We start from the raw sequence: 12252 nt of genomic DNA, 5'->3' as shown, positions 1-12252 counted from the left end.
TTGATTATTTAATTCATTCATTCATTTAAATGAAACCTTGGTCTTATGCTTGGAAAAACTGAACCCAAATTCTTTAGTTGTCATTTTCTCTTTAACCTATAGGGTTAGCAATCAGCACACTAGGTAGAGCGATATAAAGGCTCTTGGTATGGAAGATTTTAGGACAGGTGGTCTAGGTTACATCATGTCTATCATAAATGTGTGTGAATTTTTATAAAGTTCCTCTTAGGTTTTCCATACCTTTTCTGTAGTGATAAGGGGAACAATGTTGATTAAACATTCTGCTGTCTTTTGCTATATTTCCTCTGTTAAAATTTAAACTTTAGAAGCAAACTATTCCAAGTAATCACTTAATTCGATCTGTTTTTCTGACCAGTTCCTTGTTTTTTAAGTATGTATTCCAGCAGCAAGTACTCCCATATTATTGATCTTGCAATAACTAATTGTGTCTGTGAGGATGAATTATCATGCTATAATGTCACTGTATAGCATGATAATTGAGGAAGTGAGTATGACTGATGGTATTTTTGAATCCTAAAATGGAAAATGTATTACTGATAGTGGTAACATGCACCTTTTGTCTCTGCATCTCTATATTTCAGCAAATATTAGTTACATCTGAAATGTGCTTTCCTTCAAAATGGGGAGAGCTGATCCATGTTCAGGGGTTCAGTATTCCTGCTTTGAAATGAAGGCTACATTAACATTGGCAAAAGCTGTGCTACAAGTATGAGAGAGGGAGGGATCGAATAAAGAAAGAAACGGGAGGAGCACTGAAAAGGTGAAGTAGTGTAGCAGGTTTTTTTTTGTTTGTTTTTGGTTTTTTTCGTCCTTTGAGGCATTCTCATCATTCCAGAAACTTCTCAAAGAGACTCAGTATGTGCTTAAATTCTTTTTACACTGAAACATGCCATGGTCTGGCCTTGTCTCCTTTAGACACTCATGGCAATCTATAGTGGTCATAAATAAACTGTATGATCATACATGACCTCAAAAGAACATGCACCAAGCAAAACAAATAAAAAGCAGAAAGTGCATGCTTAAAAATATTGCTACAAATAATTTATTATTGAAATTATCTCAGCACACTGGATAGTAGTTTATGTTCTGACCCAAAACTGAATAGAAGCTGTTCATTTTTTGAGAATGAGTGATTAATTAGATTCAGGTACCCTTATGTCTAGGTCATAGGCCTTAATCTTAATTTTGTGTTTTCTTTCAAGTAGCTTCTTGAATAGGCCTAATTGTGGTACAGAAATTCAAAGGTTATTTCACCATTGCTTCCCTGCCCTTACTTTGTGTTCTGCACTGCTTTCTTATAAGATAAATATACAACTTCAATTATTTCCCCTCCTTCCTTTAAGTTGATAAATGTCTTAACTCATAAACCTGGGAAAGAATAATTGCATTTTATAAATGTAACGTTTTGGCAGAGATGAACAAATTTTTGGATTGCTTCTTCTTTTCTCATACAAACAAACAAATAAACAAAAAAACCTTAAGGCATAAAAGAAAGTCATCATAAGATTTACTCCAGTCAACAGCTAGTCAGTCCAAATGTTTCTGGGCTATAGGGAAAACAATTAGGTCCGGCCCCTACGTGAAACTACGGGCGTTTTATAGGTTTGTCTAAATTGTTGCACCATAGTTTGTATTAATATTCGCGAATTGTGCAAGTTCCTTTCAAGCACCTCCTTTCCGCTTATTACGGGAGCATATCAGTAATCGTGATGTCTTAATGGGCAGAAAAAAACAAAAACTTTAATTTCTGAATGTCCGTTTTGCATACAGACGTGACCCGTGTGTATTTTTAAAGACGTAAACATTGCGTATTCGTAGTTAATGAAATCCTGGTAATAAAAAAAATGTATACGAGGTAAATCTCAAAATATAGCAGTTAGTAAATGCGTTACTTTCTATTCCTTCATAGTTTCAGTAAACCTTGTTGGTGGGATGAGTGAGTATGTAGTTTGCTAATGCCCGGAATCCGGCAAGGCCGGGCAACCTGGACCAACAAGTTTTTGCCAACACGCCCTCTGACGAAACCATAAAAGGTTCTGGTGGGAGGTGGAAGTCAGAGGAAGCAAACGCCAAAGAGACGAGAGAGATACTGAACTGCCCAGAAGAGCGCGGGCTGACTCCCTCGAAATAATCCCTTTTTTAATATTCAACTTTCTCAAAACGTCTGCAGAAATGATGCAGATGCCTGAGCTTCACATCCCGAGGAACTCTCTGTTCACGGCCATGAACCGCTTCATCGGTGCCGTCAACAACATGGACCAGACGGTAATGGTGCCAAGCCTGTTGAGAGACGTGCCACTCGAAGATGACAAGCGGCAGCGCCAGAGCCAAGAGCCTGGCAGCTACTTGCGGGACGCTGAGGCGGATATGTACACCTACTACACGCAGCTCAAGTCTATCCGCAACGAAATTGAATGGGGCGTCGTCCGCGTTGAGGAGAAGAGGCCCAAGGAGAAATCCTTTGTTGCTACGGAGACGCTGCACACAGAGCCTGAAAGCGAAGACGTGGATTTGGAGCAGCTCTTGCAGTATCATCTCAAGGGGCTCCACTGCGTGCTGAACAAGCTCACCAGCCAAGCCAACAACCTGACAAACCGTTACAAGCAGGAGATCGGCATTGCAGGCTGGGGCCAGTGAGCCCGCGTGCTCTCGGTAGCGAATATGACCCATTTCAGGGACTGCGAAAAAATCGAACGTCTAAAGACTGACGTCTTGACATTAATTGCGAAAGGACTGTTCAAGTATTTCATGTGGTGTTGATTTTAATATTAACCAAAACGGTCGTGGTTATGTCACATATTTGCACAATTTCCGTTCTGTAACAACTGAAATGATATGTATAAGCATTGGTATGCAGGTGGGACCTGTTGGATTTTTAAACATTCTCTTCCGATGCTGAGAGTGGACAGAAGACTGCTTCTGGTCTTATGATGTTAGCGCTCTCTGACGACCTGTCAACGCTACGGAATGAGTTTAATATATCTTATGAGTTTAATATATTTATTTTTTATTGTTTAGGCAGAAAGTTAGTTTGATAGAGAAGGCTTGGATAAATTCCATACCAGTGATCTGAAACTAACTGAATCGATGAACAGGAATGCCTTGATATGCTCAAATATTGTGAGTTATGAAGGGTTCCTTGAGACTCTGTTACCACTTTGTTGTTTGTTTGTCCAAAGAATTTGACATTATTTTTATACCTGAAATTATTTTATTGTAAAATAAAAAAACCTCTGTAAGATGAGTGTTAAGCTTATAACTCCTTGCTCATTTATAAGTGCATTTAAAAAGGTAACTATTCACCTACAAGAAACAAATCATTTATAAATTATGGCATGTTTGGAATTCAAGCTACCATAATTACTTGTTGGGGTGTGTGCACTGGCAGTAACATGCTGGTGTCTGAAACTTGGAAGACATGTTGTTGTAAGTAAAGTAGATTATCATAAAGAAGGGAAATGCAGCAATCAGACTGAACCCAAAATCCAACAGTTTGTTATATAATTAATGATTAAATGAACTTTAGAACAAACTGTAAGTATCACCAGATGATGTTCTCAAATACTGAAAGATTGGGAAGGCTACTTCCCTACAATTCACAGTCCTGTACATAAACAGCAGATTTTGGTAGCTCAGTGGTTAAGGTACTTGACTAGTACTCAGAAGGTTAGTTCAAGTCTCACCACTGCCAGGTTACCCCTGAGCAAGACCCTTGACCCCCAATTGCTCAAGTTATGTTCAGTCAGAATTACAAGTCACTTTGGATAAAAGCATCAGCTAGAATGTAAATATACATTTTCCACTTTTTAAAACAGGTTTACAGTTACAGGTTACATTTTATACATTTGTAGCTAACTATATATAATTCAATCTTAGATTAAAGAACCCACTAGTGAGTTCACCAACATCCAATGCCCTGGGGGGGGGGGGTATTTCACAAAGTATATTGTGTTATCCGGATAACGACACTAAATCATAATAGCACCTTCTAGAAAAGTCCATGTTCCAGATTTCACATCAATGTTGTCGCCTCCCCAGCCACTTAGGCTCGCCACTATTTTTGTTGACAGAAGAATCTCGAAGAACAATCCCAGAATGAATGATGATCCAATAGATGTGGGGCATCCAATAGTGTAAGGGCATACAGCCCCCCCAGGGACAAAATTGTTTGCGAAATATTATGTATATTATGAAAAAACATCTTACAGAAAAAAAAGGCAAAGAACATTGATTTAATACGCTACGAAATGTTATGCTATGCTCAGATTATGCTTTAGAGCACGCATTGCATTTCACATGGAAAATCGCAAACTAAGAATGAAACAAAACCATAGAAGGTAGTTCTGGGGAAAACCATCAAAGATACCAAATATCTGGTAGTCTGTGCATGAAAGATGTCAGAATGACGTGTTATAATATGATATAACTATTCATGTACAGCAAACATGCCTGCCTTTAGATCTATGAGTTCATTCCTTCCATTCTGTCACTTTATATAGTTATATTTGTACTTTCTAAATTAATTCGTGAATTTACATTTAATACAAAGGTCATTACATTGTTATGCAAATACAATACATATAACTATTGTTTATTATTGTGTGTACTTATTATAAATAATAAAAGGAACAATTTTGCTTATCTGTAAAGTGCTTAAACGTTAGGAGTTTCTAGTGGTCCACAGAGAGTGAAACTATTTGATTTACTCTTTAGTCTTATGTTGTGACAGAAACCAGTTCACTCTCTAGTGAGATAACCGCCCAGTCGCAGTAACTCGGACGCCATCCATCACCACCTCGAAAGAAAATAATTGGCAAAAGAGAATCATGTAAACATTCTGATAAAGATAATTCCACCAGTTTTCTCAGACCTATCATTTGTCTCTCCAGCCCCAGCAGGACTCAGCTTACTGGCGTTTCGTATTTTTGACCATTCCCGCACACGGTACTTGTCAGTGTGGATCGTTGTGAGCTCCTCTGGTTTGCGTGAATCCACACCAAAACGTTAGCTAGCTAGCTAAATGTCCAGTTAGTAGAGTGAATAAGTATGGAAAATGATCACCCAGTACAGACAGACGATAACAATAGTTCCCGCTGCCCTTTCTTCAGCGCAGACTCAGATGACTATCGATGTGTAAGTAAGTTAGGTTAGCTGTCTATCTAACAAGTTCATGTTCATTCAGCCCCTAGCTGTGGTGGCTAGAGTTCGCTAGCTAGGTTGCTAGACAAACACATCATCGAATATTTGTAGATTTGTTGAGATGTGATGAATTCATGGATACAATTCCGTAGCTGTGTAACTTTATTTGGCTAGTAAGGTGCTGTGTGGATTTGAGTATTTACAATGTGATTACAAAATAACACGAAGTATAACTCAGGTTAGCTAACTAACGCTAACGAGATGCAAACAGCTGTGCTTGGCCAACTGCTGTGCGAAAGGTAAGGTTAGCCTACTAGCTAGCTGGCTAGCAAACGTTCACAGGGGACACGATGAAAATATCTGCGTTAACACGCTGACGGTGTTGTTACTGGTGCCAGTTTGGCTGTTGTTGTCAGTGCTTCTCACTCCAACGACTAAAAATAGTAACGTTACATCGAGTAGCTGCCAATTGTCGCTGGCTAGCCCGTTGTGTTGGAGAGGTATGCAAAATATAACGTGTTTGTTATATGCCCCGTCTGCGTTTTAAGATGAATGATTAATGGCCTGTGATGCATATTGTGCCCTACGTGACTGGCAGTCAGGGTCACAACTGGAGGAAACTCAACATTGTTCAACATTCTTGCTGCTTGAGCAGCACAAACGAGAGTTATCAACTCTCCATCAGTGGATTCTGATAAGGAAGTAGATATGGTTGCAACAATTTCTTGTGTTACCTGATGCTGCCCATGGGGAATCTGTAGACATTTAGCGTTAATGATTCAGTGTTCTGAAGTGTTGGGCTTGAGAAAGACGCTATATAAATGTAACTAATAATAATAACAATAATAACATACTCATGCATACAAATGGCATTTATGTCAGGTGTTAATACATGTACAATAAATCTCAAAAGAGATTGCATTTTTGTTACAATCTCCCTGAGTTACCTGATAGACATTCCTAGTACTTATGCAGAGCCTGGTGTGCCTTAAAATGTATTCCAGAGTACATTGCTTTTAGACAGAAAGATTGAGAAGCAGCATCTTCCCAGGAGTTGTGGCCTCTATTACAGCTCAGTGACTGATACCCTCTTCTCCTACAGACTGTCATTTCACATTCTTCACTTCTCACAAATTTAAATAATTACACATTCAATGTAATTTAGTCTAGAGTTGTAATGTTATACTTCTTTATATACATAATACCTGCTATGCAAAAATTAAAATGTATCACTTCACACATTCTGCATATTTAAAAAAAAAATTAGACTGTAACTGATACCACTATTCAATTGGCTCATAATGCCTTCTTGTAATTGCACAGCCTCTAATTCAGTGTTTTCTTCTGTAATTTTACTTTTTCATTGTCTATACTGCCACTTATGTAAATTTGGAAATATATATATTGCTGTCTTTGGGGAGCTGTCATACAAAAGTTTGTTGTACATAAGTATAATCACAATAAAGGCTCTTACTTACTTAAAAGCAGTCATAAGAGGTGATCCTTTCTCTGCAAGGTATAGGTGCCATCTTCTTCTGTTTTATGTCCAGTTACTGTTTGTTTAATGCCGATGTTTATTTTTCTTTACAGGATGTGATTCTTGTTGTGAAAAGAGCCACTGGAACCTTTTCTCTGGTTGCATGGTAGCTAGCATATTCAGTTCTGCCGGCAGTCTTACTGCTGGCAGGCTTATTCATCTTGAGACATGCAATGAGTTTTGTTTGGGGTAATTGTTAATATTCTTGCTCCTCTCTACAGCCTTTTTATGTTGTTTGTAATATGGCTTCTTCGACGATACAACTCCTTGGCTCAGGTATTATATGTATTAAGTTTTAGAAAATACAGTCCCATCCATGTCATCTCGTTACTGTGTTTTCCTTCACCGTTCTATGCCTTTCAGTGTTCTTTTAGTGGGCTGTCTTGTAGTATAATTTAAATGAGTCATTACTGTGTAAATGCAGTATACATTGCTTCCCTTTCAATAAGATACAAAAGATGTGTTCTCTAATATTTGTCTTTAATTCTTCAGTCACTGTATGTTCTGGTTTCAGAAAATGATACTCAGTTTGACGGTAGCAGCTTTCTTTGACAGTGTTGCATATGTAATGGTGAGTGATTCAGATTAATCAATGTGTGAGAACAAGGCCCTTAATGTGTTTATCAGTTCTCTGGTGCTTAATTATCAATTTAAACAAATGGAAAGAAATGATATATAAATAAAATTACAAAGCAGTTTAATCTATTGACATAAGCATAAGAAGAAAGAATGTTTATAACAAAGTTATAGGTCATAACTGAAGAAAAATTTAAAAAGGAAACCTGGTTTTTCCTTAAATTCTCAAGCAGGGGGCCAGTTTTTAGCACAGCAACATACCAAATGATTTTGAAAGCATATATCGAATTACATAGCACAGCAACTTATTGAATCCATAACACCTGCACTAAAACACACTATGCTATTGATGTTGTCTTTGTAGTACACTGATCATTTTGGTGTGGCAAACTTCTTTTATGGCCCTTGCAGTTTTAAGCCATAGACTGCTGACAATGCCTCTTATACCATAAGATTATTTTTCTTTTCTCAGTATACTCCTCAACCCTCAAATTTTTAAAGATTTGCACAGTCCCTAAAAATGTAAATTTTCTTATAGAATAGAATGAAATAATTTAATCTCTTTTAAGTTACTCTTCTTTTTCCTGTCTACAGGGAGAATCTCACCCAGAGGGTACTCTTTGTGATTTACAGGCCTGGTGGTTAACATATTTTGGTGAGTTTGTGTTTGTGTTACATTGACGTGTTACACTGTCTTTTAGCTACAGTTTTTGAAGTCCTCTCTGATATCAAATCAAATGTATTTATATAGCGCTTTTTAGAACAGTTGTTGTCACAAAGCAGCTTTACAGGTGTATGGTCAGCCCACTTTTTTGTGTCAGCTGTAAATGCATTCCTGATGTTATGAGGTGGCTGTGTTATGGGTGTGATTTGGCTGTGTTATAGTTGTGGTTGTCTGTTGCAGACTGGAGTGCACTGGTCTGGGTATGTCTTATCACTCTAAATCTTTATCTGAACCTGGTCAAGGAGATCAGAACTGAACATTATGAGATGTGAGAAACACACACACAAACACACACACACACACAAGCACATATTTACACATACTTTGCTCAATGTTCCTAAATTAACTTTGTCTTTCAGACCATACCATGTAGTTGCTTGGGGGGTCCCTCTCTTTATGTCAGTTCTTCCCCTGTTGAATGGATACTATGGTCCTGCTGGAGCTTGGTGGTGAGTTACTAATGGCCTACAAACTCAGACTCCAGCAGCAGTGTTAGAATGCTGTTCATTCCTTTTTCTGCTCTCCTACCCTTCATTTTCTCTTGCTGAAATAGTTGGATAACAGGGGATCGTGTTGCTTGGAGGTTCGGCATGTAAGTAACAGCTAGATCATTTTTGTCAAGATTGTGATTTGTTTTAGTTTGATGATAAAGGTTTTGTATTTATTTGTTTTTTTGTTTTTTTGCACTGCAGTGTATATTTTTAAGATTACTGAATCTCCATGAAAAATGTCTTGTGCACATTTGTGATGTAAGAGTGGTATATTTTGTAAATGTATGAATTTTGTGGCTGAAACTGTGGGTTGTATCATCCACTCCAGTTTATAAGAGAAGCACTTAGCGCTGACTTGCTTGAATGTCAGGAATTCTTTCTCTTCATGCGCTCCATTTTCCAAAGTGAAACTTTGTCATACAGAAACATATCTGATTTGTGATTGCTTATCCGAGAATCTTTAGAGGTAATGTCAGGGTGACTCTGGCATTCTTTAACTTTTGTGCGGTTTTTGAGCCTGTTTACTGGCTTGAAGAGGTCAGTGAGCACGCAGTTGTTCACCTGCGTCTGTTTTATGGTGTTTAACCTGTAGCACCTTGTGTGATTGACTTCATTGCTTCTTAATGTCTATGTGAAATGCTCCATTTTTTTCTTCTTCAGATGGTACGTTCCACTCTTTACCCTCATATTCCTCATGATCTGCTGTTATGCACGCATCATCTCTGTGGCCAATGAGCGGGTGAGTCAGTTAGTGGTGTGAGTGTGAAATCGCTTGCCCCAACCACAAAATAAAAGTGCCCATGAAGTCACAGCTGAGATTTATTTGATTTCATTTTATATATATTCTGGCACACTATGAAGCACTACTTTTGTGCAACATTGATGTCAGGCTGGGATGACTTAGTGAGATACAGTCCCTGTGCTCGTTTGTCTTCTGTTGACATGCAAGAGTGATGCACAACAGTGAAGCTTTCCAACATTATGCTTAACCATAGTTTTTGCAATGCGCACACATGAGGGTCTACATGCACACTGATATTCCAAATATGGACCTATACAAGAGCTCAGTTGATTATTATATAACGTAAAGAAGTGATAACATTGTACTAACATAATATGTTTTTATATATCTTAGACAGTCGTATGTGTATGGTATTATGTCACAGATGCAGTCCTGGCTTGGCACTTTTAACCCAGAGAGGGAGAGAAGGAAGGTAAGTGTGTGTTTGTGTGTATTTATCTAAAATTAAAAAAAAATTAAAAACATTGGTAATCAGTCTCATTAATACACCAAGATATCAATAATCATTAAATTTCCCTTTCTCTTGTAGGTGTCACTTGCTGAGGAAATCCGACCTCTGAAATGGTATCCTTCAGTGTATCTGTTGGTTTCTCTCTTTCCCCTCTTAAATCGGTAAGTTTGAACAAATATATATACATTCTCTAAGAGCAGAGTGTAACTTTGATTGTGTCTGCTTACACCAGTGTTGTGTGCTCGTAGGCTGCATAATGCTGTGTTCCCTGGTCAGCCTGTATTCTCCCTCACATTGCTGCACGTGCTCAGTGCCCCTCTCCATGGCCTGGCCAACGCACTTGTCTTCGGCAGAGACACCTGGAGTCAGCTCAGCAACACAGGGTTCAAAGTAATGTGTACACACACACACACACACACACACACACACCTACACTCTGGTATACATTCTGGCTGATCGTATGTAATTGTTATTCAGCTGGCACTTCAGTCCCGACTGTGTGACAGCACGCGAATTGGCGAGTATCACCCAGCCAATGTGAGATACACAGTGGGGCTCGAGTCAGAGTCGGACGATGAGGATAACAATGTCCTTTTCTACAGCCCTGACATGAGTCTGAAAGACAGAGGACCCTGAATGTCTGAATGTTCTTTTTTGTATGTGTATGTATCCATATGTATGTGAGTGAGTGCATTTTCCTTAATCTTCTTGTCGTTTTGAAAGCTCTTCATTTATGCAAGATTTATTTCAGTATTATTAAAAAAGGAAATGGGTTGGGAAATTTGAGAAAACTGTGTTTACACTTTGAAAATGTACTCTCTCAATCTTCCAATCCCAAAGCAAAACACAGTAATAGACATGGTATTGTAGATATGTAAATTGTGGTAATGAAGAGTGCTTTAAGTGAATATTCTCAGTGGTAGTGAATTTGTTGTCATTTAGGGATTTTTATTTTGTTGTGTACAGATTTCTGTTTATAATCTTTTGTGCATTTGGTGTAATTGACTGCTGTTATGTTTTGGTGAGCATGTTTTATTTATGGAAATGTATAAAATGTATTCTATATTTTTGTACTGGTTGCAAATAATCTGAATTAAAAATATTCATAAATACTGATCCCTGTTTCCTTCTGTCTCTATCTTTCTTTCGTTAGTCAGCCGAAGCCACTGTGTATGGTATAGTCATTTGAGAGGAGTTAATATCAAAATAATTACAGCGGGTGAGCTCGATCAATTAATCATGCTCTCTTTTTTAAACGTTTTATAGTTGTGAGTAATCTCTCTCTTTCTCGCCCTCTGTGTGTCTACAATAATTATATAAGTTATGTACATTTATCTTTCTCGCCCTCTGTGTGTCTACAATAATTATATAAGTTATGTACATTTATGTGTTTGTCGGTCAAAAAGATCTGATTGGTTAGTATTGCGAGTCCAAATAGTCCAGAAGCAATTGGCTGAGAGGTGGACGCCTACGTGGGATGAAACCAAAGTGTAGTTCGTGTATGGTTTCATTGCAACCATGTGGTCTGTGGTGACAACAACGTCGACAACCCGGAAAACAAGCTAGAACGTCACAGTACGGATCGTCTCCTTGGAAGTTCTAGATTTATTGTCTCCTCGTGTTGGGTACGAAACGATCCGTAGGGGGACCTGTGGGGTTTCACAATGGTGTGACTTCTGATAAATGGTAAGTCTGTTTTTATTGTTCAGGCTTTGAAAAATCATATAAAGTGGCATTACGTCCAAATCTCACCGCAAGGTACAGAGTAATTAATGTGAAATGGAAAGAAAAAAGAAACAACACAAATAAAAAGGTCACTGCCTGGCCACGCACTTCCTTATTGCTCGTCACGTCGACTTTTTAACGTTTAATGAACGTTTTAAACGTTATAACGAAAAGGTATCATGCATACAGGGTGGGACTCGTCGTAGATCCCACATTACCTGTTATACAGTATTTTAATGTAGGTGAGAGTATAGTGTTGGTGACACTAAACTGTACTCCTTCACAGCCGGCACCTATGTGGTGCAAAAGATCTCCACCTTCCTCAGAGGACGGGAACAAAAGGAACAGCCTGTCCTTACACCATGTAGCCTGGCACAAGGTATTGAATAAACTATTGTGTGTTGTTGTATATTGTATATATCTATATTTAGATTAGTTTGGGTTAATTGAAAATGTTTAACCAGGAAATTTACTCTGTGTGTGCATCAGTTAAAAATAAGGAGCGTGTGAGTCAGAAGCAGTTAATGACCGAGGCGATATCAGCCTCAGACCCAGAAGATGGCTCATGCTCTGCTCCACAAACGACGACTGCAATAAAGAAATTTGACTCCTGAGGTTAAAGGTCATGCAGGTGCACAACTGGCTGCTATGCCTTTGAAGTTCGATCCTTACTTTAAAGACAATTTGAAATCAAATGAACATTTAAAAAAACTTTTTGTCAGGTCCTTTGTCATATTAAGCACAGTTCATGGTGATATCATTTAAGAGACAAAATTCTTGTTTCTC

At 38.2% G+C, this 12252-nt stretch overlaps 2 protein-coding genes and 1 long non-coding RNA gene across 4 annotated transcripts in view; all 3 read left to right on the top strand.

The window, feature by feature from the left end:
• Positions 1-2059: 2059 nt before the first annotated feature.
• Positions 2060-3277, top strand: mid1ip1a (MID1 interacting protein 1a). Its single transcript, XM_027031072.2, has one exon. It carries the CDS (start codon positions 2194-2196, stop codon positions 2656-2658), a length of 465 nt encoding a protein of 154 aa, XP_026886873.1. The 5' UTR covers positions 2060-2193; the 3' UTR covers positions 2659-3277.
• A 1690-nt stretch (positions 3278-4967) lies between these two features.
• On the top strand, positions 4968-10857 carry si:dkey-100n23.5 (cyclic AMP receptor-like protein A). 2 transcript variants are annotated; one of them, XM_027031059.2, is made up of 13 exons: positions 4968-5154; positions 6751-6803; positions 6919-6973; positions 7212-7268; positions 7868-7928; positions 8178-8265; positions 8357-8446; positions 8551-8589; positions 9149-9227; positions 9655-9702; positions 9820-9902; positions 9990-10131; positions 10219-10857. In XM_027031059.2, the coding sequence occupies exons 1-13, from the start codon at positions 5068-5070 to the stop codon at positions 10375-10377; spliced, it is 1041 nt and encodes a 346-aa protein (XP_026886860.2). In that variant the 5' UTR covers positions 4968-5067; the 3' UTR covers positions 10378-10857. The 2 variants fall into 2 exon arrangements, with proteins under 2 accessions (XP_026886860.2, XP_026886861.2); XM_027031060.2 differs by lacking the exon at positions 4968-5154 and adding an exon at positions 5171-5459.
• Positions 10858-11253: 396 nt separating this feature from the next.
• Positions 11254-12252, top strand: part of LOC113590772 — a 1428-nt gene continuing 429 nt past the window's right edge. Inside the window, exons 1-3 of the long non-coding RNA XR_003412127.2 lie at positions 11254-11427; positions 11753-11845; positions 11956-12097. This is a non-coding gene — a long non-coding RNA (uncharacterized LOC113590772). The remainder of the gene's footprint in view (positions 11428-11752; positions 11846-11955; positions 12098-12252) is intronic.

This window comes from Electrophorus electricus, chromosome 25 (assembly GCF_013358815.1).
Source record: "Electrophorus electricus isolate fEleEle1 chromosome 25, fEleEle1.pri, whole genome shotgun sequence".
NCBI lineage: Eukaryota > Metazoa > Chordata > Actinopteri > Gymnotiformes > Gymnotidae > Electrophorus > Electrophorus electricus.
Note: the sequence above shows the minus strand (reverse complement) of the source record. Positions and strands in the feature narration are given on the sequence as shown.

Excerpts from the sequence above, each read along its gene's own strand:
- mid1ip1a (XM_027031072.2), top strand. The coding sequence starts at position 2,194 with ATGATGCAGATGCCTGAGCTTCACATCCCGAGGAACTCTCTGTTCACG.
- si:dkey-100n23.5 (XM_027031059.2), top strand. The coding sequence starts at position 5,068 with ATGGAAAATGATCACCCAGTACAGACAGACGATAACAATAGTTCCCGC. Across the intron at positions 8,447-8,550 it reads GGTCCTGCTGGAGCTTGGTG|TTGGATAACAGGGGATCGTG; the intron begins GTGAGTTACTAA and ends TTGCTGAAATAG. Across the intron at positions 10,132-10,218 it reads TCAGCAACACAGGGTTCAAA|CTGGCACTTCAGTCCCGACT; the intron begins GTAATGTGTACA and ends ATTGTTATTCAG.